The 26,846-nt window shown below is 48.5% G+C and overlaps 1 protein-coding gene across 1 annotated transcript in view; it reads left to right on the plus strand.

Annotated features, from left to right (window-relative positions):
* Positions 1-26,846, plus strand: part of LOC115131012 (nuclear receptor coactivator 2-like) — a 221,303-nt gene that overhangs the window by 146,384 nt on the left and 48,073 nt on the right. Inside the window, exons 9-16 of the mRNA XM_065019247.1 lie at positions 43-183; positions 1,581-1,728; positions 2,543-4,106; positions 20,005-20,200; positions 20,679-20,885; positions 22,635-22,856; positions 23,309-23,420; positions 24,634-24,835. Coding sequence (XP_064875319.1) covers positions 43-183; positions 1,581-1,728; positions 2,543-4,106; positions 20,005-20,200; positions 20,679-20,885; positions 22,635-22,856; positions 23,309-23,420; positions 24,634-24,835 — 2,792 coding nt within the window. The remainder of the gene's footprint in view (positions 1-42; positions 184-1,580; positions 1,729-2,542; positions 4,107-20,004; positions 20,201-20,678; positions 20,886-22,634; positions 22,857-23,308; positions 23,421-24,633; positions 24,836-26,846) is intronic.

Consider the following 26,846-nt stretch of genomic DNA (forward strand, 5'->3'; position numbering starts at 1 on the left):
TCTCTCTCTGTCTCTGTCTCTCTCCCTCTGCTGTGACCCTAGGTAAGATCACGTCACTAGACACCAGTCTTCTGAGAGCCTCTATGAAGCCTGGCTGGGAAGACCTGGTGAGGAGAAGCATCCAGAGGTTTCACCTACAGAACGACGGAGAGATGTCCTTCGCCAAGAGACACCAACAAGAGGGTGAGACTACCAGACGAGGCCTGTATCATCTTAGACTACCAGACGAGGCCTGTATCATCTTAGACTACCAGACGAGGCCTGTATCATCTTAGACTACCAGACGAGGCCTGTATCATCTTAGACTACCAGACGAGGCCTGTATCATCTTAGACTACCAGACGAGGCCTGTATCATCTTAGACTACCAGACGAGACCTGTATCATCTTAGACTACCAGACGAGGCCTGTATCATCTTAGACTACCAGACGAGGCCTGTATCATCTTAGACTACCTGACGAGGCCTATATCATTTTAGACTGCCAGACAAGGCCTGTATCATCTTAGACTACCAGACGAGGCCTATATCATCTTTGACTACCTGACAAGACCTATATCATCTTAGACTACCAGACGAGGCCTATATCATCTTAGACTACCTGACGAGGCCTATATCATCTTAGACTACCTGACAAGGCCTATATCATCTTAGACTACCTGACAAGGCCTATATCATCTTAGACTACCAGACGAGGCCTGTATCATCTTAGACTACCAGACGAGGCCTGTATCATCTTAGACTACCAGACGAGGCCTGTATCATCTTAGACTACCAGACGAGGCCTGTATCATCTTAGACTACCAGACGAGGCCTGTATCATCTTAGACTACCAGACGAGGCCTGTATCATCTTAGACTACCAGAGGCCTGTATCATCTTAGAGGCCTGTATCATCTTAGACTACCAGACGAGGCCTGTATCATCTTAGACTACCAGACGAGGCCTGTATCATCTTAGACTACCAGACGAGGCCTGTATCATCTTAGACTACCAGACGAGGCCTGTATCATCTTAGACTACCAGACGAGGCCTGTATCATCTTAGACTACCAGACGAGGCCTGTATCATCTTAGACTACCAGACGAGGCCTGTATCATCTTAGACTACCAGACGAGGCCTGTATCATCTTAGACTACCAGACGAGGCCTGTATCATCTTAGACTACCAGACGAGGCCTGTATCATCTTAGACTACCAGACGAGGCCTGTATCATCTTAGACTACCAGACGAGGCCTGTATCATCTTAGACTACCAGACGAGGCCTGTATCATCTTAGACTGCCAGACGAGGCCTGTATCATTTTAGACTGCCAGACGAGGCCTGTATCATCTTAGACTACCTGACGAGGCCTATATCATCTTAGACTACCTGACAAGACCTATATCATCTTAGACTACCAGACGAGGCCTATATCATCTTAGACTACCTGACGAGGCCTATATCATCTTAGACTACCTGACAAGACCTATATCATCTTAGACTACCAGACGAGGCCTGTATCATCTGTGCCGGGGTGCTCTGTTGTTTGAATCCCAGCTTGCCTCTTTAACTCTCCCTCGCCGCTGTGCTTCTCTCTGCAGTGTTGCGTCACGGCCAGGCATTCAGCCCCATCTACAGGTTCTCTCTGTCAGACGGGACCATCGTGTCGGCTCACACCAAGAGCAAGCTGGTCCGCTCCCCTGCCACCAACGAACCTCAGCTCTACATGTCTCTACACCTGCTACAGAGGTATGTTCCCTAACCCCTGACCCCTAACCCCTGAACCCCAGCTCTACATGTCTCTACACCTGCTGCAGAGGTACGTTCCCTGACCCCTAACCCTGAACCCCAGCTCTACATGTCTCTACACCTGCTACAGAGGTACGTTCCCTAACCCCTGACCCCTAACCCCTGAACCCCAGCTCTACATGTCTCTACACCTGCTACAGAGGTATGTTCCCTAACCCCTGACCCCTAACCCCTGAACCCCAGCTCTACATGTCTCTACACCTGCTACAGAGGTATGTTCCCTAACCCCTGACCCCTAACCCTGAACCCCAGCTCTACATGTCTCTACACCTGCTACAGAGGTATATTCCCTAACCCCTGACCCCTAAACCCCAGCTCTACATGTCTCTACACCTGCTACAGAGGTACGTTCCCTAACCCCTGAACCCCAGCTCTACATGTCTCTACACATGCTACAGAGGAACGTTCCATAACCCCTGACCCCAGCTCTGACCCCAAATTTGTTTACATCCCTGTTAGTGAGCATTTCTTCTTTGCCAAGATAATCCATCCACCTGACAGGTGTCGCATATCAACAATCTGATTCAACAGCATATTCATTACACAGGTGCACCTTGTGCTGGGTGCAATAAAATACCATTCTAAAATGTGCAGTTTTGTCATACTACACAATGCCACAGATGTCTCAAGTTTTGAGTGAGCGTGGATTTGGAATGCTGACAGCAGTAATGTCCACCAGAACTGTTGCCTGTGAATTTAATGTTCTTTGTGTGTGTGTAACCTCCACCTCTTGTATCCCGTGTGTTATCCCTAGAGAGCAGTCAGTGTGTGGTATGGGGCCGGGTCAGGACATGGGGCCCGGTGGACAGGGCCAGCAGGGGACAGTGATGGGCCCCAAACCAATGGTCCCCAACCCCTCAATGACACCTCCAACCCCGGGGACAATATCTGGCCTGGTGCCCCAGGGACAGGACACCACGATCAGCTCCAACAGCACGCCCTTCTCCCTTCCTCATGGAGGTCCAGGGTCCAGAGAACCAGGGCTCGGACCCATGGGGTCCGGGTCTGGACACATGCAGGGCTACCGCTACGGTTGCCCTCCCCAGCCCATGGGCTACCCTGGAGGGATGCAGGGCGGCATGGGCATGAACCCCCCCAACCATCCCCACCAGCAAGGGGCCAGCTGGAGGATGAGCAGCCCGTCTCGAGGCAGCCCTACCCCAGCTGGAGGCCCCCATCTGGGGCAACAGAACTCGATGCTGTCCCCTAGGCACCGGGCGAGTCCAGGGATGGCAGGGAGCCCTCGCGTGGCCCCATGCCTGCACTCGCCCTCCCCTGTGGGGATGTGTGGGTCTGGAATAGGGGTTGCAGTAGGAGGTAGCGGTCCTGCGGCTAACAGTCATGCTAACAGTCATGCTAACAGTCATGCTAACAGTCATGCTAACAGTCAGGCTAACAGTCAGGCTAACAGTCAGGCTAACAGTCAGGCTAACAGCTACACCAGTAGTTCTCTGTCGGCCCTGCAGGCCCTGAGTGAGTGTCACGGGGTTGGACACGGCGGTTGCGTTCACCCACACATTCATGGCGCTGGGGGGCATTCGCACACACACACGCTAGGGTCACCGGACAGGAAAATGATGGGGTCGCCAGCCGGCATCACGATGGGGGCAGGGGTCAACCCTCACATGATGTCGAAAGTTGGCGGTGGCACTAACGTGGATCCTCACGGAGAGCAGGGTGGACAGTACGACCAGAGACAGATGGACAGACAGACTGACGGGAACGGTAGCAGCGGTAACCACGGTGACGTCAAAGAGGAGAGGGACGGCTCAAACGACGGCCCAAACGCGCAGAGCCGTGTCCTCCACGACAACAAGGGCCACACCAAACTACTCCAGCTCCTCACCACCAAGTCCGAACCCCTCGACACCCCCCCGTCTCCCAACGGAGGAGGAGACCCCAAGGACCCCTCGTCAGGGCTGGGGGGCCCTCATGGTCCAGGGGCTCCAGGGGGCCACGCCACATCCCTAAAGGAGAAACACAAAATACTCCACAGGCTGCTCCAGAACAGCACCTCTCCTGTCGACCTGGCCAAGCTCACCGCTGAGGCCACTGGCAAGGAGCTGGGAGAGCAGGGGAGTAACGTCAACACCCAGGTGGGCACAGGAGGGGGTACAGATGGGAACCTCCCCTCCAAACAGGAGCCCCTGAGTCCTAAGAAGAAGGACAACGCACTGCTGAGGTACCTGCTGGATGAAGAGGAGGGGGGCATGAAGGAGCGGCAGGCTAGGATGGAGGGAGGAGGAGGAGAGGTGAAGACGGAGATGAAACACCCCCTCCATGTGAAGACTGAGAAACAGGATACAGGATATGAGCAGGTGGGTGGCATGAGATTTCTCTCATTTATCACTCATATTTGTAAAGGATGAGTAGCACCATGGTTTGGGTGCAAGTTAAACGGAATGATTATTAACGATTAGTGATATTTTCATTGGATCGTTTTTTAAAAGTTTTTTGGAATGATAGTTGATGTTGAATGAATGGTATTTAATAGAGGAATACTTCCAGTCATTGTGTTAGTTAGAAACTCCCTCCAAACTGCACACAGAGACATAAAAAATAATATCCACAAGTTAAACTGACTAGTACTGGGGAACTTGATAAAGGTCCTCATTGTCAAAAGTATAATTAGTGTCAAATTCAGAGAATCTAGAATGAGAGAGTCGGTGTTCTAGAATGAGAGAGTCGGTGTTGTCGTGTCTTTGGCTATGCCGGATTAAGTGATATGACATGCTATTCTATAAAATCCTTTCTCCCTAATTAATATCACCTGATTGAGCTAATCATGTAAATGTTATTAACTAGAGTCGGGGCACATCGAAATAATATTTATAGAGCTGTTATCTTCCGAATAAACTCTTAAAGACCTAGTAATATTTTACATCAATAGCAGTCAATATTAATCCTCACCTTATTTCAGTCTCATCTGAAAGTTGTAAATTCTTGGTTATCTTCACGAACCCTGGCTCAAGTTGAAAGTTGAATCAGCAATACAAAATTGGGTTTAATTATTTATTTACTGAATACCTAACTAATCACACAGGATTACATATACGCAGAATTAATCATACCTTGATTACAAATTATGTCATAAAGGAAAACGTCCCTAGCGGACGGAGCAGATATGACAGCTGGTTACACAAAGAAAAGGGGCTGGGTTTGAGTGAAAGAGCGGGAAGACTGAGTAACAAAGGAAGAAGAAGAAGCTGTGCTATCGTAAATACAGTGTCTTATGCATTCTAAATTACCGCCCATTTGGAAAAGGAAAATGCAATAAATATTTACTCTGAGCTGCGCTTCAATAGGTTGGTGGTAGATGGAAGGCCGTGTTGCCCAACCGAGTCCTTTGTCCTTTGATGAGTGTCTCCGGTGGTGAACAGGATACGTTGTAGTGTCGTCATTGATTGGTAGAGGGGATACTCTGTCTGTCCTCTCCTAGCCCACATTTACAGCTGCTGTTGCTAACTCAAAGGCTAGGATGTCTCACTTCTTTAGTGAGTAAGAGTTCAAAGTTCATACCATTCACTACCAAAGCTCACACTGAGGTTGGCTTAGTTCTGTAGTTGACATGTTAGTCCTTTTTAACGTATGGACCGTCGTCCTCTGAACAGGAGGTTACATTGTCGTCCAAGGCTTATATAGTGGAGGGAGAAGGGTGTTTCACAGTCTACAGCCCATGTCTCTTCACAGGGATGCAGGGCGGCATGATTGAGCAGAGACCTAACCTTATGAAAACCCAAATCTCTCATTTGGAAGCTAAAATTACATTTAATTTCCTCACCAATAATTTTATATTCAAACATTTAAATTGCACAACAATTCCATGTGAATCTGATAACTATAATGTGTTGACTTTCCACTGTACCATTTATGTCATCCTATCATTGATGAGAATATCTCAGATGACAACCGAACTGACATCATATTCATTAACTTGTTATGGCTGCATTCCCGATATCGGGATAAGTGTCACCAACTTCTGAATAGCATAAGCGCTATATTCAATAAATATTACTACAAAAATGTATATTCATGAAATCACAAGTGCAATATTGGAAAACACAGCTTAGCCTTTTGTTAATCCACCTGTCGTGTCAGATTTTGAAATGATGCTTTTCAGCGAAAGCAATCCAAGCGTTTGTGTAAATTTATCGATTGCACGACAAAACATTAAGTTCACTTAGCATCAGGAAGCTTGGTCACGAAAATCAGAAAAGCAATCAAATTAAACATTTACCTTTGATCTTCGGATGTTTTCACTCACGAGACTCCCAGTTACACAACAAATGTTCCGTTTTGTTGTTTATATCAAAATACCTCTGTTTGTTTGTCGCATTTGTCGCATGTTTGTCCACAGGAAAGAGCGGTCACGACAACGCAGATGAAAATTCCAAAAAGTTTCCATAGTGTCCACAGAAACATATCAAATGTTTTTTATAATCAATCCTCAGGTTGTTTTTAAAATATATAATCGATAATATATCAACCGCAAATGTCTTTCACAGTAGGAGAGGGGAAAACAATGGCTGTCCAAATTCTGTTGCGCCGAGCAAAACTCATGTGACCACTTGACGCGATGTTATCGTTCTGGCTCATTTTTCAAAATAAAAGCCTGAAACTATGTCTGAAGACTGTTGACACCTTGAGGAAGCGATAGGAAAAGGAATCTGGTTAATATCCCTTTAAATCCAGCAAAGGGAGGCTATGGAACATGAGTTTTCAAAATAGAAGCCACTTCCTGTTTTGATTTTCCTTAGGGTTTCGCCTGGAATATCAGTTCTGTTATACTCACAGACAATATTTTGACAGTTTTGGAAACTTTAGAGTGTTTTCTATCCCATACTAATAATAATATGCATATATTAGCAACTGAGACTGAGGAGCTGGCCGTTTACAATGGGCACCTTTTCATCCAAGCTACTCAATACTGCCCCCGCAGCCATTAAAAGTTAAGTACCAACGCATATGTTCAACTGGTCGGATTACCAGAATATGGTTAATTTCCCCCCACGTTCTGATGTTCCCAGAATCTCTATGTTTTCAATAGTCACATCAGTAGGGTAGAGAGAGGAAAAAGGGGGGAAGAGGTATTTATGACGGTCATAGACCTACCCCCAGGTCAGCGTCATGACAGTGTTCTAAAATGAGAGAGTCGGTGTTCTAGAATGAGAGAGTCGGTGTTCTAGAGAGTCTGTCTTCTAGAATGAGAGAGTCAAGTGTTCTAGGTCAGTGAGACAGTCACTTCCACAACTTGTTCAACCTGAATGACTGACCTGTAGCCTACATCATGGTGAATGGGCTCTATAACATGCCACCGATCACCACAAGCTTCGGTTCATATGAGCTTAGACAACATGACAACATGGGCAGTCAGCCACGTTCCACTGACATGTGTGCCTCATGACCCGTGGTCTATACTAGGGCAGCCCAGCCCAATCTATACAGTAGCCATGACCCGTGGACTATACTAGGGCAGCCCAGCCCAATCTATACAGTAGTCATGACCTGTGGACTATACTAGGGCAGCCCAGCCCAATCTATACAGTAGTCATGACCAATGATCTATACTAGGGCAGCCCAGCCCAATCTATACAGTAGTCATGACCCGTGGACTATACTAGGGCAGCCCAGCCCAATCTATACAGTGGTCATGACCAATGATCTATACTAGGGCAGCCCAGCCCAATCTATACAGTAGTCATGACCCGTGGACTATACTAGGGCAGCCCAGCCCAATCTATACAGTAGTCATGACCAATGATCTATACTAGGGCAGCCCAGCCCAATCTATACAGTGGTCATGACCAATGATCTATACTAGGGCAGCCCAGCCCAATCTATACAGTAGTCATGACCAATGATCTATACTAGGACAGCCCAGCCCAATCTATACAGTAGTCATGACCCGGGGACTATACTAGGGCAGCCCAGCCCAATCTATACAGTAGTCATGACCAATGATCTATACTAGGGCAGCCCAGCCCAATCTATACAGTAGTCATGACCAGTGATCTATACTAGGACAGCCCAGCCCAATCTATACAGTAGTCATGACCAATGATCTATACTAGGGCAGCCCAGCCCAATCTATACAGTAGTCATGACCAATGATCTATACTAGGACAGCCCAGCCCAATCTATACAGTAGTCATGACCAATGATCTATACTAGGGCAGCCCAGCCCAATCTAAACAGTGGTCATGATCCGTGGTCTATACAGTAGTCATGACCAATGATCTATACTAGGGCATCCCAGCCCAATCTATACAGTAGTCATGACCCGTGGACTATACTAGGGCAGCCCAGACCAATCTATACAGTAGCCATGACCCGTGGTCTATACAGTGGTCATGACCCGTGGTCTATACAGTAGCCATGACCAATGATCTATACTAGGACAGCCCAATCTATACAGTAGTCATGACCCGTGGTAGATCCCATTTCCCCTGGTAGTCTAGACGGTAGATCCCATTTCCCCTGGTGGTCTAGACGGTAGATCCCATTTCCCCTGGTAGTCTAGACGATGGATACCATTTCCCCTGGTAGTCTAGACGGTAGATTACCATTTCCCCTGGTCGTCTAGACGGTAGTTACCTTTTCCCCTGGTAGTCTAGACGGTAGAGACCTTTTCCCCTGGTAGTCTAGACGGTAGATTACCTTTTCCCCTGGTAGTCTAGACGGTAGATCCCATTTCCCCTGGTAGTCTAGACGGTAAGAGACCTTTTCCCCTGGTCGTCTAGACGGTAGATCCCTTTTCCCCTGGTAGTCTAGACGGTAGTTACCTTTTCCCCTGGTAGTCTAGACGGTAGAGACCTTTTCCCCTGGTAGTCTAGACGGTAGATCCCTTTTCCCCTGGTCGTCTAGACGGTAGTTACCTTTTCCCCTGGTCGTCTAGACGGTAGATTACCTTTTCCCCTGGTCGTCTAGACGGTAGATGACCATTTCCCCTGGTCGTCTAGACGGTAGATTACCTTTTCCCCTGGTCGTCTAGACGGTAGATTACCATTTCCCCTGGTCGTCTAGACGGTAGATGACCATTTCCCCTGGTCGTCTAGACGGTAGATTACCTTTTCCCCTGGTCGTCTAGACGGTAGATCCCTTTTCCCCTGGTCGTCTAGATGGTAGTTACCTTTTCCCCTGGTAGACGGTAGATCCCATTTCCCCTGGTAGACGGTAGATCCCATTTCCCCTGGTAGACGGTAGATCCCATTTCCCCTGGTAGACGGTAGATCCCTTTTCCCCTGGTAGTCTTGACGGTAGATGACCTTTCCCCCTGGTAGTCTAGACGGTAGTTACTTTTTCCCCTGGTAGTCTAGACGGTGGATACCTTTTCCCCTGGTAGTCTAGACGGTAGATTACCTTTTCCCCTGGTAGTCTAGACGGTAGATCCCATTTCCCCTGGTAGTCTAGACGGTAGTTACCTTTTCCCCTGGTAGTCTAGACGGTAGAGACCTTTTCCCCTGGTAGTCTAGACGGTAGATCCCTTTTCCCCTGGTCGTCTAGACGGTAGTTACCTTTTCCCCTGGTCGTCTAGACGGTAGATTACCTTTTCCCCTGGTCGTCTAGACGGTAGATGACCATTTCCCCTGGTCGTCTAGACGGTAGATGACCATTTCCCCTGGTCGTCTAGACGGTAGATTACCTTTTCCCCTGGTCGTCTAGACGGTAGATTACCATTTCCCCTGGTCGTCTAGACGGTAGATGACCATTTCCCCTGGTCGTCTAGACGGTAGATTACCTTTTCCCCTGGTCGTCTAGACGGTAGATCCCTTTTCCCCTGGTCGTCTAGACGGTAGTTACCTTTTCCCCTGGTAGACGGTAGATCCCTTTTCCCCTGGTAGTCTTGACGGTAGATGACCTTTCCCCCTGGTAGTCTAGACGGTAGTTACCTTTTCCCCTGGTAGTCTAGACGGTGGATACCTTTTCCCCTGGTAGTCTAGACGGTGGATACCTTTTCCCCTGGTAGTCTAGACGGTGGATACCATTTCCCCTGGTAGTCTAGACGATGGATACCATTTCCCCTGGTAGTCTAGACGATGGATACCATTTCCCCTGGTAGTCTAGACGGTAGATTACCATTTCCCCTGGTCGTCTAGACGGTAGTTACCTTTTCCCCTGGTAGTCTAAACGGTAGATGACCTTTTCCCCTGGTAGTCTAAACGGTAGATTACCATTTCCCCTGGTCGTCTAGACGGTAGTTACCTTTTCCCCTGGTCGTCTAGACGGTAGTTACCTTTTCCCCTGGTAGTCTAGACGGTAGATCCCATTTCCCCTGGTAGTCTAGACGGTAGATCCCTTTTCCCCTGGTAGTCTTGACGGTAGATGACCTTTTCCCCTGGTCGTCTAGACGGTAGTTACCTTTTCCCCTGGTAGTCTAGACGGTAGTTACCTTTTCCCCTGGTAGACGGTAGATCCCTTTTCCCCTGGTAGTCTAGACGGTAGATCACATTTCCCCTGGTGGATGGTAGATCCCATTTCCCCTGGTGGATGGTAGATCCCATTTCCCCTGGTGGATGGTAGATCCCATTTCCCCTGGTGGATGGTAGATCCCATTTCCCCTGGTGGATGGTAGATCCCATTTCCCCTGGTGGATGGTAGATCCCTTTTCCCCTGGTCGTCTAGACGGTAGTTACCTTTTCCCCTGGTAGTCTAGACGGTAGATACCATTTCCCCTGGTAGTCGAGACTGTAGATACCATTTCCCCTGGTAGTCGAGACGGTAGATGACCTTTTCCCCTGGTAGTCGAGACGGTAGATGACCTTTTCCCCTGGTAGTCTAGACGGTAGATCCCATTTCCCCTGGTAGTCTAGACGGTAGATCCCATTTCCCCTGGTAGTCTAGACGGTAGTTACCTTTTCCCCTGGTAGTCTAGACGGTAGATGACCTTTTCCCCTGGTAGTCTAGACGGTAGTTACCTTTTCCCCTGGTCGTCTAGACGGTAGATCCCATTTCCCCTGGTAGTCTAGACGGTAGTTACCTTTTCCCCTGGTAGTCTAGACGGTAGATGACCTTTTCCCCTGGTCGTCTAGACGGTAGTTACCTTTTCCCCTGATCGTCTAGACGGTAGTTACCTTTTCCCCTGGTCGTCTAGACGGTAGATGACCTTTTCCCCTGGTAGATGGTAGATCCCTTTTCCCCTGGTAGATGGTAGATCCCTTTTCCCCTGGTAGATGGTAGATCCCTTTTCCCCTGGTAGATGGTAGATGACCTTTTCCCCTGGTAGATGGTAGATCCCATTTCCCCTGGTAGACGGTATATCCCATTTCCCCTGGTGGACGGTAGATCCCATTTCCCCTGGTGGACGGTAGATCCCATTTCCCCTGGTGGACGGTAGATCCCATTTCCCCTGGTGGATGGTAGATCCCTTTTCCCCTGGTAGTCTAGACGGTAGATCCCTTTTCCCCTGGTAGTCTAGACGGTAGATCCCTTTTCCCCTGGCAGTCTAGATGGTAGATCACATTTCCCCTGGCAGTCTAGATGGTAGATCACATTTCCCCTTGTAGATGGTAGATCCCATGTCCCCTGGTAGATGGTAGATCCCATGTCCCCTGGTAGATGGTAGATCCCATTTGCCCTGGTAGATGGTAGATCCCATTTCCCCTGGTGGTCTAGATGGTAGATCCCATTTCCCCTGGTAGATGGTAGATCCCATTTCCCCTGGTGGTCTAGACGGTAGATACCATTTCCCCTGGTGGTCTAGACGGTAGATACCATTTCCCCTGGTGGTCTAGACGGTAGATACCATTTCCCCTGGTGGTCTAGATGGTAGATACCAAAGGTCATCAGTAACAGAAGCAGGTAGCCTAGTGGTTAGAGCGTAGAGGTGGCAGGTAGCCTAGTGGTTAGAGCGTAGAGGTGGCAGGTAGCATAGTGGTTAGAGCGTAGAGGTGGCAGGTAGCCTAGTGGTTAGAGCGTAGAGGTGGCAGGTAGCCTAGTGGTTAGAGCGTAGAGGTGGCAGGTAGCCTAGTGGTTAGAGCGTAGAGGTGGCAGGTAGCCTAGTGGTTAGAGCGTAGAGGTGGCAGGTAGCCTAGTGGTTAGAGCGTAGAGGTGGCAGGTAGCCTAGTGGTTAGAGCGTAGAGGTGGCAGGTAGCCTAGTGGTTAGAGCGTAGAGGTGGCAGGTAGCCTAGTGGTTAGAGCGTAGAGGTGGCAGGTAGCCTAGTGGTTAGAGCGTAGAGGTGGCAGGTAGCCTAGTGGTTAGAGTGTAGAGGTGGCAGGTAGCCTAGTGGTTAGAGTGTAGAGGTGGCAGGTAGCCTAGTGGTTAGAGTGTAGAGGTGGCAGGTAGCCTAGTGGTTAGAGTGTAGAGGTGGCAGGTAGCCTAGTGGTTAGAGTGTAGAGGTGGCAGGTAGCCTAGTGGTTAGAGTGTAGAGGTGGCAGGTAGCCTAGTGGTTAGAGTGTAGAGGTGGCAGGTAGCCTAGTGGTTAGAGTGTAGAGGTGGCAGGTAGCCTAGTGGTTAGAGTGTAGAGGTGGCAGGTAGCCTAGTGGTTAGAGCATTTGGCCAGTAACCGAAAGGTTGCTGGATCAACTCCCCGAGCTGACAAGGTAAAAATCTGTCATTCTGCCCCTGAACAAGGCAGTTCCCCGGGTAGGCCATCATCATAAATAAGAATTTGTTCTTGACTGACTTGCCTAGTTAAATAAAGGTTAAATAAAATAAAAACAGATGACATGGAACCTCAAAGGATTCTCATTGTTGTTTAAAATACTGTTTGTTCTCAATGACTTACGTGGATTAATAGCGTTAATGTTAGATATGAGTTGTGTCCCAAATTACATTCTAGATAGCTCACTAAGGACGGAGAGGGAGTAGAGAACGCGATCATGACATCATCCCTGACCTCATTTAGGGTCCTCTCTCCCTGCCATATCCTGTCTCTGCCAGCGTTGCTCACACACTGTGTGAAAACACAGCCAAAAGACTGGGTCCTGGACAGAGCAACTTGATATGGCCCACAGAGGACGCAGCCAAGTGGCCGTGTTGTTGTGTGTGTGTGTGTACTATTGCAAGAGGCCGGTTTTTGACTGTGGAAACACCAGCGCCTCTTTCCAGGCATTGGATCCCTCTCCTTTCACTATGGGCCAGTCTAGTGACTATTCTGAATCCCAAATGGCACCATAATTAAGCAATAAGGCATGACTAAGGGCTGTTCTTATGCGCAACACAGAGTGCCTGGACACAACCCTTGGCCATGGTATATTGGCCATATACCACAAACCCCCGAGGTGCCTTATTGCTATTATAAACTGGTTACCAATTTAAATAGAGCAGTAAAAATAACTTGTTTTTGTCGTACCCGTGGTTTAAGGTCTGATTATACCACGGCTGTCAGCCAATCAGCATTCAGGGCTCAAACCACCCAGTTTATAATTTCCTATATAGTGCACTACATTTGACCAAGTCCCATAGTACTATGTAGGGAATAGGGTGCCTTTTGGGGTAGAGCCTGGGGCATCTGTCACAACTCATCCCTGCTCCACTACGTGTGTAAAGCGGTGCTGGGGGTGAATGTTGGGCCCCGAGCCGATCTGTGACAGGGACGTCTAGTGTGCTGCCCCCTCGTGTTGGTTCTCAGACACTACAATTTATTTACTCTCTGCCCAACCCCCCCCCCCCCCCCATTGGTCTCTCTCTCTCTCTCTCACCTTACACAGTGGGGCAACTTAAGTCAATGTTTAGAAAGCCTTAGCTATAGTTCTGTTTATATTAGAGAATAATAATAATATCTGCTATAGTTTGTTTTCATATGGAAGTGGATGTGTGCTTTGCTCTCTTTGTACAGTCGGCTCCTCCCCCTGTTATTTCTGCTGTGTGCGGAGAAAAGACTGGGGGTGAAGGAGTTCGAAGCTAGCTGGGAAGTGTAGGCTGGTAGTAGGGGAATGGGTTCGGAGCAAGGGGTTATGGGTAATGTAGTCTTATTTTTGCAGCCTTAGATCGATCCTGGACAAACTTAACCAACGGTATTACAGTAGGTCCAAAAACAAGTCCAGACTTCTCCTTTCTGCTCTGATATTATCCGTTGTTGATATCATCTAAATGTTTTTGGCGTGAATATAAACACACACACACACACACTCCCACAGTATTGCTGTGTTTCTATTGGTCCTGTGCCAACTTGGCCGAGCGACAGAAATGTCCTATCATTTTTTTTTTCTGAATGTCTCCCATAATGCATCACAATTATAATATCCATGCTGGAGGAAGACCGGAAGTGTGTGTGCGTGCGTGCGTGCGTGTGTGTAACTATACTTGTGACCAGAAGTACCCACTAGAATAGTAAACCAACAGACATTTGACCAGCTGGGGACATTTTGTTAGTTGCCACAAGGACAAAAGCAGTGGAGTGAAATTCCTACCTTGAAGCTCTTTCCCAACAATGCAGTGATTATAATATATACAATTGAAAATATACAAAAATTAAAAGTACGAATAAAAAAACACACAAGAACTCGATAAGTTAAAGAAACATGAGAATGCATGTACAGATGTAGGATCTTAATTTGATCACAGGAAATGCAAACTTGTAGTGTACTTTAGTTTTAAAAATACTTCTAAAGTTTGTAATTTCCACCTTGATTTAAATTGCCCTAATGAAAAATGTATCAACCCCTACAAAAATGTCTGTTATAATCCCCATAATAATGTTATAATCCCCATAATAATGTTATAATCCATCATAATAATTCACATTTCCTCTTGATGCAGGATTATTTTCCTGCTGTAGCAAACTGACTCAAATTAAGATTCTATACATACAGGTCTGTGCCAGTAGTTTAGAGGTACTGGACTGGTTGAGGTGGGTTTATACAAGTGACAGACAGACAGACAGACAGACAGACAGACAGACAGACAGACAGACAGACAGACAGACAGACAGACAGACAGACAGACAGACAGACAGACAGACAGACAGACAGACAGACAGACAGACAGACAGACAGACAGACAGGGTTGAAGTGTGACTGGTAGCAGGAATATATAAATACTTAAATACTAATGGTAATATATACATGGAAACAGGAGTAATAGTTACCAGTAGCAGGACAAATACACTACCGGTCAAAAGTTTTAGAACACCTACTCATTCAAGGGTTTTTCTTTATTTTTACTATATTCTACATTGTAGAATAATAGTGAAGACATCAACACTATGAAATCACACATATGGAATCATGTAGTAACCAAAGAAGTGTTAAACAAAATCTTCAAATAGCATTCTCTCAACCAGCTTCACCTGGAATGTGGAGGCCAGGTCATCTGACGAAGCACTCCATCACTCTCCTTGGTCAAATAGCCCTTACACAGCCTGGAGGTGTGTTTGGTTATTGTCCTGTTGGAAAACAAATGATAGTCCCACTAAGCCCAAACCAGATGGGATGGCGTATCACTGCAGAATACTGTGGTAGCCATGCTGCTTAAGTGTGCCTTGAATTCTAAATAAATCACAGACAGTGTCACCAGCAAAGCACCCCCACACCATCACATCTCCTCCTCCATGCTTCACGGTGGGAACCACACATGTGGAGATCATCCATTCACCATTGCTTGTGTTTCTTGACCCAAGCAAGTCTCTTATTATTATTGGTGTCCTTTAGTAGTGGTTTCTTTGCAGCAATTCGACCATGAAGGCCTGATTCACACGGTCTCCTCTGAACAATTGATGTTGAGATGTGTCTGTTACCTCAACTCTGTGAAGCATTTATTTGGGCTGCAATTTCTGAGGCTGGTAACTCTAATGAACTCTGGGTCTTCCTTTCCTGTGGCGGTCCTCATGAGAGCCAGTTTCATCATAGCGCTTGATGGTTTTTGCGACTGCACTTCAAACGTTCAAAGTTCTTGAAATGTTCCGTATTGACTGACCTTCATGTCTTAAAGTAATGTTGGACTGTTGTTTCTCTTTGCTTATTTGAGCTTTTGTTGCCATAACATGGACTTGGTCTTTTACCAAATAGGGCTGTCTTCTGTATACCACCCCTACCTTGTCACAACACAACTGATTGGCTCAAACACATTAAGAAGGAAATACATTCCACAAATGAACTTTTAAGAATGGACACCTGTTAATTGAAATGCATTCCAGGTGACTACCTTATCGAGCTGGTTGAGAGAATGCCAAGCCTGTGCAAAGCTGTCATCAAGGCAAAGGGTGACTATTTGAAGAATCTAAAATCTATTTTGATTTGTTTAACACTTTTTTGGTTACTACATGATTCCGTATGTGTTATTTTATAGTTTTGATGTCTTCACTATTTTCTGCAATGTAGAAAATAGTGGATTTGGTTATTTCAGCCAGATGTGTTGCTGACAGATGTATAAAATTGCTCACACAGCCATGCAATCTCCATAGACAAACATCGGCAGTAGAATGGCAGCCTAGTGGTTAGAGCGTTGGGCCAGTAACCGAAATCTGCCGTTCTGCCCCTGAACAAGGCAGTTAACCCACTGTTCCTAGGTAGGCCGTCATTGTAAATAAGAATTTGTTCTTAACTGACTTGCCTAGTTTTTTTTTTTAAATGGCCTTACTGGAGAGGCGAAGGTCGAGAGCCGTATGTCCTCCGAAACACGACCCTGCCAAGCCGCACTGCTTCTTGACACACTGCTCGCTTAACCCGGAAGCCACTCGCAACAATGTTTCGGAGAAAAGACTGTACAGCTGGCGACCGAAGTCAGCTTGCACTGCGCCCGGCCCGCCACAAGGAGTCGCTAGACCACGATGGGACAAGGGCATCCCGGCCGTCCAAACCCTCCCCTAACCCGGACGACACTGGGCCAATTTTACACCACCTTATGGGTCTCCCGGTCGGGGCCGGCTGCTTCACAGCCTAGGATCGAACCCGGGTCTGTAGTGATGCCTCTAGCACTGTGTTGCAGTGCCTTAGACCGCTGCGCCGCTTGGGAGGCCGTGAAGGGAAATCTTAACGCTACAGCAGACGATGACATCCTAGACGATTCTGTGCTTCAAACTTTGTGACAACAGTTTGGGGAAGGCCCTTTCCTGTTTCAGCATGACAATGCCCCCCGTGCACAAAGCGAGGTCCATAAAGAAATGGGTTATCGAGATCAGTGTGGAAGTACTTGACTGGCCTGCACAGAGCCCTGACCTCAACCTCATCGAACACCGACTGCGAGCCAGGCCTAATCGCCCAACATTAGTGCCCGACCTCGCTAATGCTCTTGTGGCTGAAGAGTGGAGGCTTTTATAGCAGCAAAAGGGGAGGACCAACTCCACATTAATGCCCATGATTTTGGAATGAGATGTTCGACGAGCAGGTGTCCACATACTTTTGGACACCTGGTAATGCCAGATGTAATGATAATCGGCTTATTGCGGTGACTTTTATCACAGGGAGAGTATCAGGTTCTCCGCTAAACAAACATACAATCAAATCGGCCTAGTAGTGGAGCTTCAGCACCGTGGACCGTAGTGGAGCTTCAGCACCGTGGACCGTAGTGGAGATTCAGCACCGTGGACCGTAGTGGAGCTTCAGCACCGTGGACCGTAGTGGAGCTTCAGCACCGTGGACCGTAGTGGAGCTTCAGCACCGTGGACCGTAGTGGAGCTTCAACACCGTGGACCGTAGTGGAGCTTCAACACCGTGGACCGTAGTGGAGCTTCAGCACCGTGGACCGTAGTGGAGCTTCAACACCGTGGACCGTAGTGGAGCTTCAGCACCGTGGACCGTAGTGGAGCTTCAACACCGTGGACCGTAGTGGAGCTTCAGCACCGTGGACCGTAGTGGAGCTTCAGCACCGTGGACCGTAGTGGAGCTTCAGCACCGTGGACCGTAGTGGAGCTTCAACACCGTGGACCGTAGTGGAGCTTCAGCACCGTGGACGGTAGTGGAGCTTCAGCACCGTGGACCGTAGTGGAGCTTCAGCACCGTGGACCGTAGTGGAGCTTCAGCACCGTGGACCGTAGTGGAGCTTCAGCACCGTGGACCGCAGTGGAGCTTCAGCACCGTGGACCGTAGTGGAGCTTCAGCACCGTGGACCGTAGTGGAGATTCAGCACCGTGGACCGTAGTGGAGATTCAGCACCGTGGACCGTAGTGGAGATTCAGCACTATGGTAGATCAAATCCAGCCAATCTGACTAGTCAAATCAAATCAAATAAAATGTATTTATATAGCCCTTCGTACATCAGCTGATATCTCAAAGTGCTGTACAGAAACCCAGCCTAAAACCCCAAACAGCAAGCAATGCAGGTGTAAAAGCACGGTGGCTAGGAAAAACTCCCTAGAAAGGCCAAAACCTAGGAAGAAACCTAGAGAGGATGCACCAGCTTTTGTTATTGTAATGGAACAATGTTGTAAATGTGACTGACCAACTATATTCGGTCTTATGTAGCAAAATTAGAGATTCAAAGCTGCAAAATGGTAGCTCCTACACTGCATTTGAGGACCAATGGGAAAGTAATTCTGCTTTGAAAGTTGATCAACTTGTAACGTCACTTTTGAGAAAATGGCCCTTGAATGTTTTTGCTACATCTACTGGAGAGCCCTGCTTTGTCTCCACCCATTCACCCTCTTAAGCCTTAGCCACACCCATCTCATTAAGGATTCACATGTGAGGCCATGTGCTAAACAGAGTGAGCACAGTCGTGTAGTAAACAACCAAAGATTTCAAGACTAAAAGTGGTGAAAGTAGAAACCTACAATAAGAAGAAACTCCAGGGAAATATACACTTTATCTTGTCCTTGGCCATGTTGTTTTTCACATTAACGTCTCTGATAAACACACACTATATCAAATAAAATCTAAGTTCATTTGTCACATGCAACATGATACACAAGGTGTAAACGGTGGCGTAATATTAGTTACAACGCAGTCATACACACAACCTTAGTTGGTGAGCCAGCAAGCTAACGTTTGCGAGCTAGCTAACAGTTATGCCTTTAAACTTGCAATGAAAACGACGTTCTGTTCAAATTATAAATGTTTAATATCTGAATATGTAGCCACTCCAACCCGTACTCATGGATCCAACGCTTCACTTCCTGTCTTTTCCGTTTGGATTGTAACAAGCTACAACGTTGTTGTCACTCCAGTTCACACGGATCTATGTGCAGAAAGTAGTCCATCACTTTTTCCTCACGGATCTATGTGCAGAAAGTAGTCCATCACTTTTTCCTCACTGATCTATGTGCAGAAAGTAGTCCATCACTTTTTCCTCACGGATCTATGTGCAGAAAGTAGTCCATCACTTTTTCCTCACTGATCTATGTGCAGAAAGTAGTCCATCACTTTTTCCTCACTGATCTATGTGCAGAAAGTAGTCCATCACTTTTTCCTCACTGATCTATGTGCAGAAAGTAGTCCATCACTTTTTCCTCACTGATCTTTGTGCAGAAAGTAGTCCATCACTTTTTCCTCACTGATCTTTGTGCAGAAAGTAGTCCATCACTTTTTCCTCACTGATCTTTGTGCAGAAAGTAGTCCATCACTTTTTCCTCACTGATCTATGTGCAGAAAGTAGTCCATCACTTTTTCCTCACTGATCTTTGTGCAGAAAGTAGTCCATCACTTTTTCCTCACTGATCTATGTGCAGAAAGTAGTCCATCACTTTTTCCTCACTGATCTTTGTGCAGAAAGTAGTCCATCACTTTTTCCTCACTGATCTATGTGCAGAAAGTAGTCCATCACTTTTTCCTCATTGATCTTTGTGCAGAAAGTAGTCCCATCACTTTTTCCTCACGGATCTTTGTCGATTAGCGCCCGCTAAATTCAGGGGCATCGTTGTTGTTGACAGCAACACTTTGACACTTCTCTATGGCTAACATTGACCAAAAACACAAACAGACCAATCCCAACTAGCGTTGTGATGTAGCGTTGTGATGTAGCGTTGTGATGTAGCGTTGTGATGTAGCGTTGTGATGTTACGTTGTGATGTTACGTTGTGATGTTGCGTTGTGATGTAGCGTCGTGATGTAGCGTCGTGATGTAGCGTCGTGATGTAGCGTCGTGATGTAGCGTCGTGATGTAGCGTCGTGATGTAGCGTCGTGATGTCAAAAGTCAGTGAGTTTAAATATGTCCGTTTCATGCAGCTATTCGCATAATTAGTATTTTTGTTGCGTTAGTGCATCATTAAACATTTTTTATTGGTCGACGTGACCTGTCATATTACTTTTCTCAGGAAACGGAAAAGAGCTGGGGACAGGAAGTCCTGCCGTACCTGAAACTTGTATTAAACACGTGTGTGTGTGTGTGTGTGTGTGTCTAGTCGTCAGAGCTGGATGATATCCTAGATGAGCTGCAGTGTGTCCAGCCCCAGCTGTTCGGTGAGCCGCGGCCCGTCTCTCTGCCTTCCTCCCTGGACAAACAGACCATCATCAACGACATACTGCACATCACCCAGGAAACCAGCCCTGCCAACGCCATGGCAACACAGCAGCAGCAGAGGGGCATGGGGCCAGGCAGTGAGTGGCTCATACATACCTGGAGAGAACACACACACACACACACACAGATATAGACATACATGCAGAGAGGGAACACTCACTCACTCACGTGCACATACACTCCCTGTGCCTGTACACTCCCTGAACACTAACAGATGACCTCTGAACCTTTTGTGTGTGTGTGTGTGTGTGTGTGTGTGTGTGTGTGTGTGTGTGTGTGTGTGTGTGTGTGTGTGTGTGTGTGTGTGTGTGTGTGTGTGTGTGTGTGCGTAATCGTTTCACAGCACTTGCGATAACATCTGCAAAATTGTGTACTCGACCAATAAAACTTTGATTTGACACAGACATTAGATAACACGGACCAAGTTAAACACACTTCACACCACTTCTCATAAAATCTAAATGACAATGTATACGACTGCCTCATCACCTCCATCTCCAGTATGTGTTTAGCCACACCAACACATCTCAAACCCTCAATCCTCTCTCTCTCCAGACTATGGCGGTGCCAGAGGGCCGGAGGGCCAGGGGCCAGCCAGGGGCCTCCCTGTGAGGAGTGTATCCCTGGACATGACCGTGTCAGGGGTCCCCCAGGGCCAGTATCCCCCTGTGGGAACCCTCAGTCCCTACACGCTCCTACAACAGCAGCAAGGAATTCTGGCAAACCACACCGCCATGATGTCTAACCAGGCCAACCTCTCAGGTGGGTGGATCGTAGTGGAGAGGTTAAGAACCTGTGTGTGTGTGTGTGTGTGTGTTGTGTTGTGTTGTGTTGTGTTGTGTTGTGGTGCACACTGCACACTGCACACTGCACACTGCATAGGGAATAGAGACTGGCCTCCAGTGTCTGAGCTGTACAATTCACTGCTATACTCTTCTGATCTAAAGTCTGGATCAGAGATGTCTCGTTAGAGAATTCTGTATCAGAATGGGATAAATGTTGAAAAGATCAATTTGATAGATAATGTAGAATAGATTGCTTTTATGCCTTGACCCCCATGCTGTAGAATGGTTCTCTTCTCTCTCTCTCTATGTCTCTGTCTCTCTATGTCTCTGTCTCTGTTTCTCTCTGTGTCTCTGTCTCTCTCTGTCTCTGTCTCTCCCACGCTCTCTGCGGGGGAAGTGTCGATGACACGTCACACTGCTCGATTGACTCACTTCCTGTTCCTGTGGTAGGAAGTGGAGGGTCACCCACACACTCCTCACCGTGGCACCAACAATGCACAGCTCCAGTTAGACACACATTTACATCTTTTACAAGACACTCTTATATAGAGTACCAGTCCAATGTTTGGACACAAAAAGGGGAGAGGCGGGGTCAAAGGGGAGAGGCGGGGTCAAAGGGGAGAGGCGGGGTCAAAGGGGAGAGGCGGGGTCAAAGGTGGTTGAGAGAATCCCAAGAGTGTACAAAGCTGTCATCAAGACAAAAGGGTGGTTACTTTGAAGATTCTCAAATATAAAATATATTTTGTTTCGGTTACGACATTTATTTGTTTTTATTTAACCTTTTTTTTTTTAACCCAGTCCAAGTCGGTTGAAGAACAAATTGTTATTTTACAATGACGGCCTAACCCCGGGCCAAACCCTCCCCTAACCCGGACAACGCTGTGCCAATCGTGTGCCGCCCTATGGGACTCCCAATCACGGCTGGTTGTGATACAGCCTGGAATCAAACCAGGGTCTGTAGTGACACCTCTAGCACTAAGATCGCTGCGCCACTGATTCCATATGTGTAATTCCATAGTGTTGATGTCTTCACTATTATTCTACAATGTAGAAAATAGTACAAAGGAATGTGATTCCAAACTTTTGACTGGTACTGGTATATAAGACCTTGTCGCTTCTTTATCCTCTCTCTCTCTCTCTCTCTGTCTCCTCTCTCTCTGTCTCTGTCTCTCTCTCTCTCTCTCTCTCTGTCTCCTCTCTCTCTGTCTCTGTCTCTCTGTCTCCTCTCTCTCTGTCTCTCTCTCTCTGTCTCTCTCTCCTCTCTCTCTCTTCTCTCTCTGTCTCCTCTCTCTCTCTCTCTCTCTCTCTCTCTCTCTCTCTCTCTCTCTCCTCTCTGTCTCTGTCTCTCTCTCTTCTCTCTCTCTCTTCTCTCTCTGTCTCCTCTCTCCTCTCTCTCTCCTCTCTCTCTCTCTCTCTCCTATCTCTCTCTGTCTCCTTTGTCTCTGTCTCTCTGTCTCCTCTCTCTCTGTCTCCTCTCTCTCTGTCCCCTCTCTCTCTGTCCCCTCTCTCTCTGTCCCCTCTCTCTCTTTCTCCTCTCTCTCTGTCTCTGTCTCTCTCTCTCTCTCCTCTCTCTCTCTCTGTCTCTCTCTCTCTCCTCTCTCTCTCTGTCTCCTCTCTCTCTCTGTCTCTCTCTCTCTCTCTCTGTCTCCTCTCTCTCTCTGTCTCTCTCTCTCTCTCTGTTTCTCTCTCTCTCTCTCGTTCCTTTTTTCTCTCTCTCTCTCTCTAGGTCAGATGGATGGTCCTCGGCAGGGCATGCAGCAGGAGGGGGGTTGGGGTCCTGGGGGCCCAGGTCAGAGCGGGTCATCATCGGTCCGTCCTCCAGGGGTCCCAGGTCAGCAGGGGACGACGCTCGGCCGTATGGGGCCCAGCCCTGGAGGCACTATGAGACCCAACAGTCAGCCCGGCCCTGGACCTAGACAGATGCTGCAGTCTCAGATGATGGTCAACGGTGAGAGAGTGAATATCTAGTAGTTCTATACCTGGGCTGCTCTACAATATCTCATTCTATACCTATTTTCTAGTGGGGGGGGGGGGGGTGGGGGTCTTAGCCACTTTCTCCTTGGGTTGTAAGAAACCTAATTCTTTGAAATCAGGCCAATTATTGTGGTTCTACGTACATGGAGTGAGTAGAGCTTGCAGCGCCAGGGTTGTCGGTTCGATTCCCATGAGGGACCAGTACGAATATTTTTTTTTAAACATTTTTTTCTTTAAGTATGAAAATTTATGACTAAAATGTAAATGTAAGTTGTAGGGGGACAAGGCTCCCACCTGGTGGCCAGTCACTTGTATAACATCCTGACACACTTCTGTCTCTAACCAATCACCTGCTCTCTAGTAACTCAGCCTGGTATGGACATATGGTTGTTTTAAGTTATGTTAATTTGAATCTCTCTTTAACAGACATGGGTATGGGGCCCCACCAGTTCTCCCAGCAACAGGCTCCACCCAATCAGACGGCTCCGTGGCCAGACAGCGTGATGCCTGTTGAGCAGACCCCCTTCAACCAGAACAGGTACACATACGAATCCGTTTCAGGAAGTAGTTTAGAGTTCCATGTCACTGTATTCCTTCAGGAGTTTTACAGGAAGTAGTTTTGAGTTCCATGTCACTGTATTCCTTCAGGAGTTTTACAGGAAGTAGTTTTGAGTTCCATGTCACTGTATTCCTTCAGGAGTTTTACAGGAAGTAGTTTTGAGTTCCATGTCACTGTATTCCTTCAGGAGTTTTACAGGAAGTAGTTTTGAGTTCCATGTCACTGTATTCCTTCAGGAGTTTTACAGGAAGTAGTTTTGAGTTCCATGTCACTGTATTCCTTCAGGAGTTTTACAGGAAGTAGTTTTGAGTTCCATGTCACTGTATTCCTTCAGGAGTTTTTCCTGGCCACTGTGCCTCTGCTTTGTCTGCTCTTTGGAGTCTAGGCATAGTTACTGTATAGAACTTTGACAACTCTCCCCTCCTCCTTCCCTCTCCTCTCCCATCCTCTCCCCTCCTCCCTCCCTCTCCCCTCCTCTCCCCTCCTCCCTCCCTCCCTCTCCCTTCCTCCCTCTCCCTTCCTCCCTTCATCTCCCCTCCTCTCCCCTCCTCCCTCCCTCTCCCCTCCTCCCTCCCTCTCCCCTCCTCTCCCCTCCTCCCTCCCTCTCCCCTCCTCCCTCCCTCTCCCCTCCTCCCTCCCTCTCCCCTCCTCCCTCCCTCCTCCTCTCCCCTCCTCCTTCCTCTCCCCTCCTCGCTTCCTCTCCCCTCCTCGCTTCCTCTCCCCTCCTCGCTTCCTCTCCCCTCCTCCCTCCCTCTCCCTCTCCCCTTCTCCCTCCCTCTTCCCTCCCTCCCCTCTCCTCTCCTCCCTCTCCCCTCCTCCCTCCCTCTTCCCTCCTCCCCCTCCTCCCTCCCTTTCCCCTTCTCCCTCCCTCTCCCCTCCTCCCTCCCTCTTCCCTCCTCCCCCTCCTCCCTCCCTCTCCCCTTTCCCCTTCTCCCTCCCTCTCCCCTCCTCCCTCCCTCTTCCCTCCTCCCCCTCCTCCCTCCCTCTCCCCTTTCCCCTTCTCCCTCCCTCTCCCCTCCTCCCTCCCTCTTCCCTCCTCCCCTTTCCCCTTCTCCCTCCCTCTCCCCTCCTCCCTCCCTCTTCCCTCCTCCCCCTCCTCCCTCCCTCTCCCCTTTCCCCTTCTCCCTCCCTCTCCCCTTCTCCCTCCCTCTCCCCTCCTCCCCCCTCCTCCCTCCCTCTCCCCTCTCCCCAGGTCTCTGTATGCCACCCAGCAACAGCAGCAGCAGGAGGTGTTGTGTGGGGTTCCGGGGCCCAGTGGTCAGAGTCAGGGGCCTGGTGATGGAGGTGGTAGTGATGAGGGGGCTCTCCTATCCCAGCTCTACACCGTGTTAAAGGACTTTGATGGCCTGGAGGAGATAGACAGAGCCCTGGGGATACCGACTCTGATGGGACAGGTCTGTCTGTCCCTGATCCCAGTCTTCTATCTCTGTTTCTTCCCTCTAGCTGGCCTTTTCTCATTTGGGAAATAGTCTCTCCTCCGTCCCTTCATTGAGGATAGTGATGTGTATCCTACCTGAGTCCTTTGCGGAAAAGTTTTTGAAATCTGACACACCCCGTTTTGAATCGGCTTTTGTTTTGTCAAAGGAGGACAATATGCACCTGTTTTTAAAAAACAATGTGTTTCTTATCATTAATCTAGAAAATGACTTTCACGACTAACTTAATGTTATCCCTTCACACATTCATAAATGTGAGACTCTACCGTCTCTGTCCTGACTCTACCATCTCTGTCCTGACTCTACCCTCTCTGTCCTGACTCTACCCTCTCTGTCCTGACTCTACCGTCTCTGTCCTGACTCTACCGACTCTACCATCTCTGTCCTGACTCTACCATCTCTGTCCTGACTCTACCCTCTCTGTCCTGACTCTACCCTCTCTGTCCTGACTCTACCCTCTCTGTCCTGACTCTACCATCTCTGTCCTGACTCTACCCTCTCTGTCCTCTGTCCTGACTCTACCCTCTCTGTCCTCTGTCCTGACTCTACCCTCTCTGTCCTCTGTCCTGACTCTACCCTCTCTGTCCTGACTCTACCGTCTCTGTCCTGACTCTACCGACTCTACCGTCTCTGTCCTGACTCTACCGACTCTACCGTCTCTGTCCTGACTCTACCGTCTCTGTCCTGACTCTACCGTCTCTGTCCTGACTCTACCCTCTCTGTCCTGACTCTACCCTCTCTGTCCTGACTCTACCATCTCTGTCCTGACTCTACCATCTCTGTCCTGACTCTACCCTCTCTGTCCTGACTCTACCCTCTCTGTCCTGACTCTACCGTCTCTGTCCTGACTCTACCCTCTCTGTCCTGACTCTACCCTCTCTGTCCTGACTCTACCGCCTCTGTCCTGACTCTACCGCCTCTGTCCTGACTCTACCGCCTCTGTCCTGACTCTACCGCCTCTGTCCTCCTCTGTCCTGACTCTACCGTCTCTGTCCTGACTCTACCGCCTCTGTCCTCCTCTGTCCTGACTCTACCCTCTCTGTCCTGACTCTACCGTCTCTGTCCTGACTCTACCGTCTCTGTCCTGACTCTACCGTCTCTGTCCTGACTGTACCGTCTCTGTCCTGACTCTACCCTCTCTGTCCTGACTCTACCCTCTCTGTCCTGACTCTACCGTCTCTGTCCTGACTCTACCGTCTCTGTCCTGACTCTACCGTCTCTGTCCTGACTCTACCGCCTCTGTCCTCCTCTGTCCTGACTCTATCGCCTCTGTCCTGACTCTACCCTCTCTGTCCTGACTCTACCCTCTCTGTCCTGACTCTACCGTCTCTGTCCTGACTCTACCGACTCTACCATCTCTGTCCTGACTCTACCATCTCTGTCCTGACTCTACCCTCTCTGTCCTGACTCTACCCTCTCTGTCCTGACTCTACCCTCTCTGTCCTGACTCTACCATCTCTGTCCTGACTCTACCCTCTCTGTCCTCTGTCCTGACTCTACCCTCTCTGTCCTCTGTCCTGACTCTACCCTCTCTGTCCTGACTCTACCGTCTCTGTCCTGACTCTACCGACTCTACCGTCTCTGTCCTGACTCTACCGACTCTACCGTCTCTGTCCTGACTCTACCGTCTCTGTCCTGACTCTACCGTCTCTGTCCTGACTCTACCCTCTCTGTCCTGACTCTACCCTCTCTGTCCTGACTCTACCATCTCTGTCCTGACTCTACCATCTCTGTCCTGACTCTACCCTCTCTGTCCTGACTCTACCCTCTCTGTCCTGACTCTACCGTCTCTGTCCTGACTCTACCCTCTCTGTCCTGACTCTACCCTCTCTGTCCTGACTCTACCGCCTCTGTCCTGACTCTACCGCCTCTGTCCTGACTCTACCGCCTCTGTCCTGACTCTACCGCCTCTGTCCTCCTCTGTCCTGACTCTACCGTCTCTGTCCTGACTCTACCGCCTCTGTCCTCC

This window comes from Oncorhynchus nerka, linkage group LG6, assembly GCF_034236695.1.
Source record: "Oncorhynchus nerka isolate Pitt River linkage group LG6, Oner_Uvic_2.0, whole genome shotgun sequence".
Lineage (NCBI taxonomy): Eukaryota > Metazoa > Chordata > Actinopteri > Salmoniformes > Salmonidae > Oncorhynchus > Oncorhynchus nerka.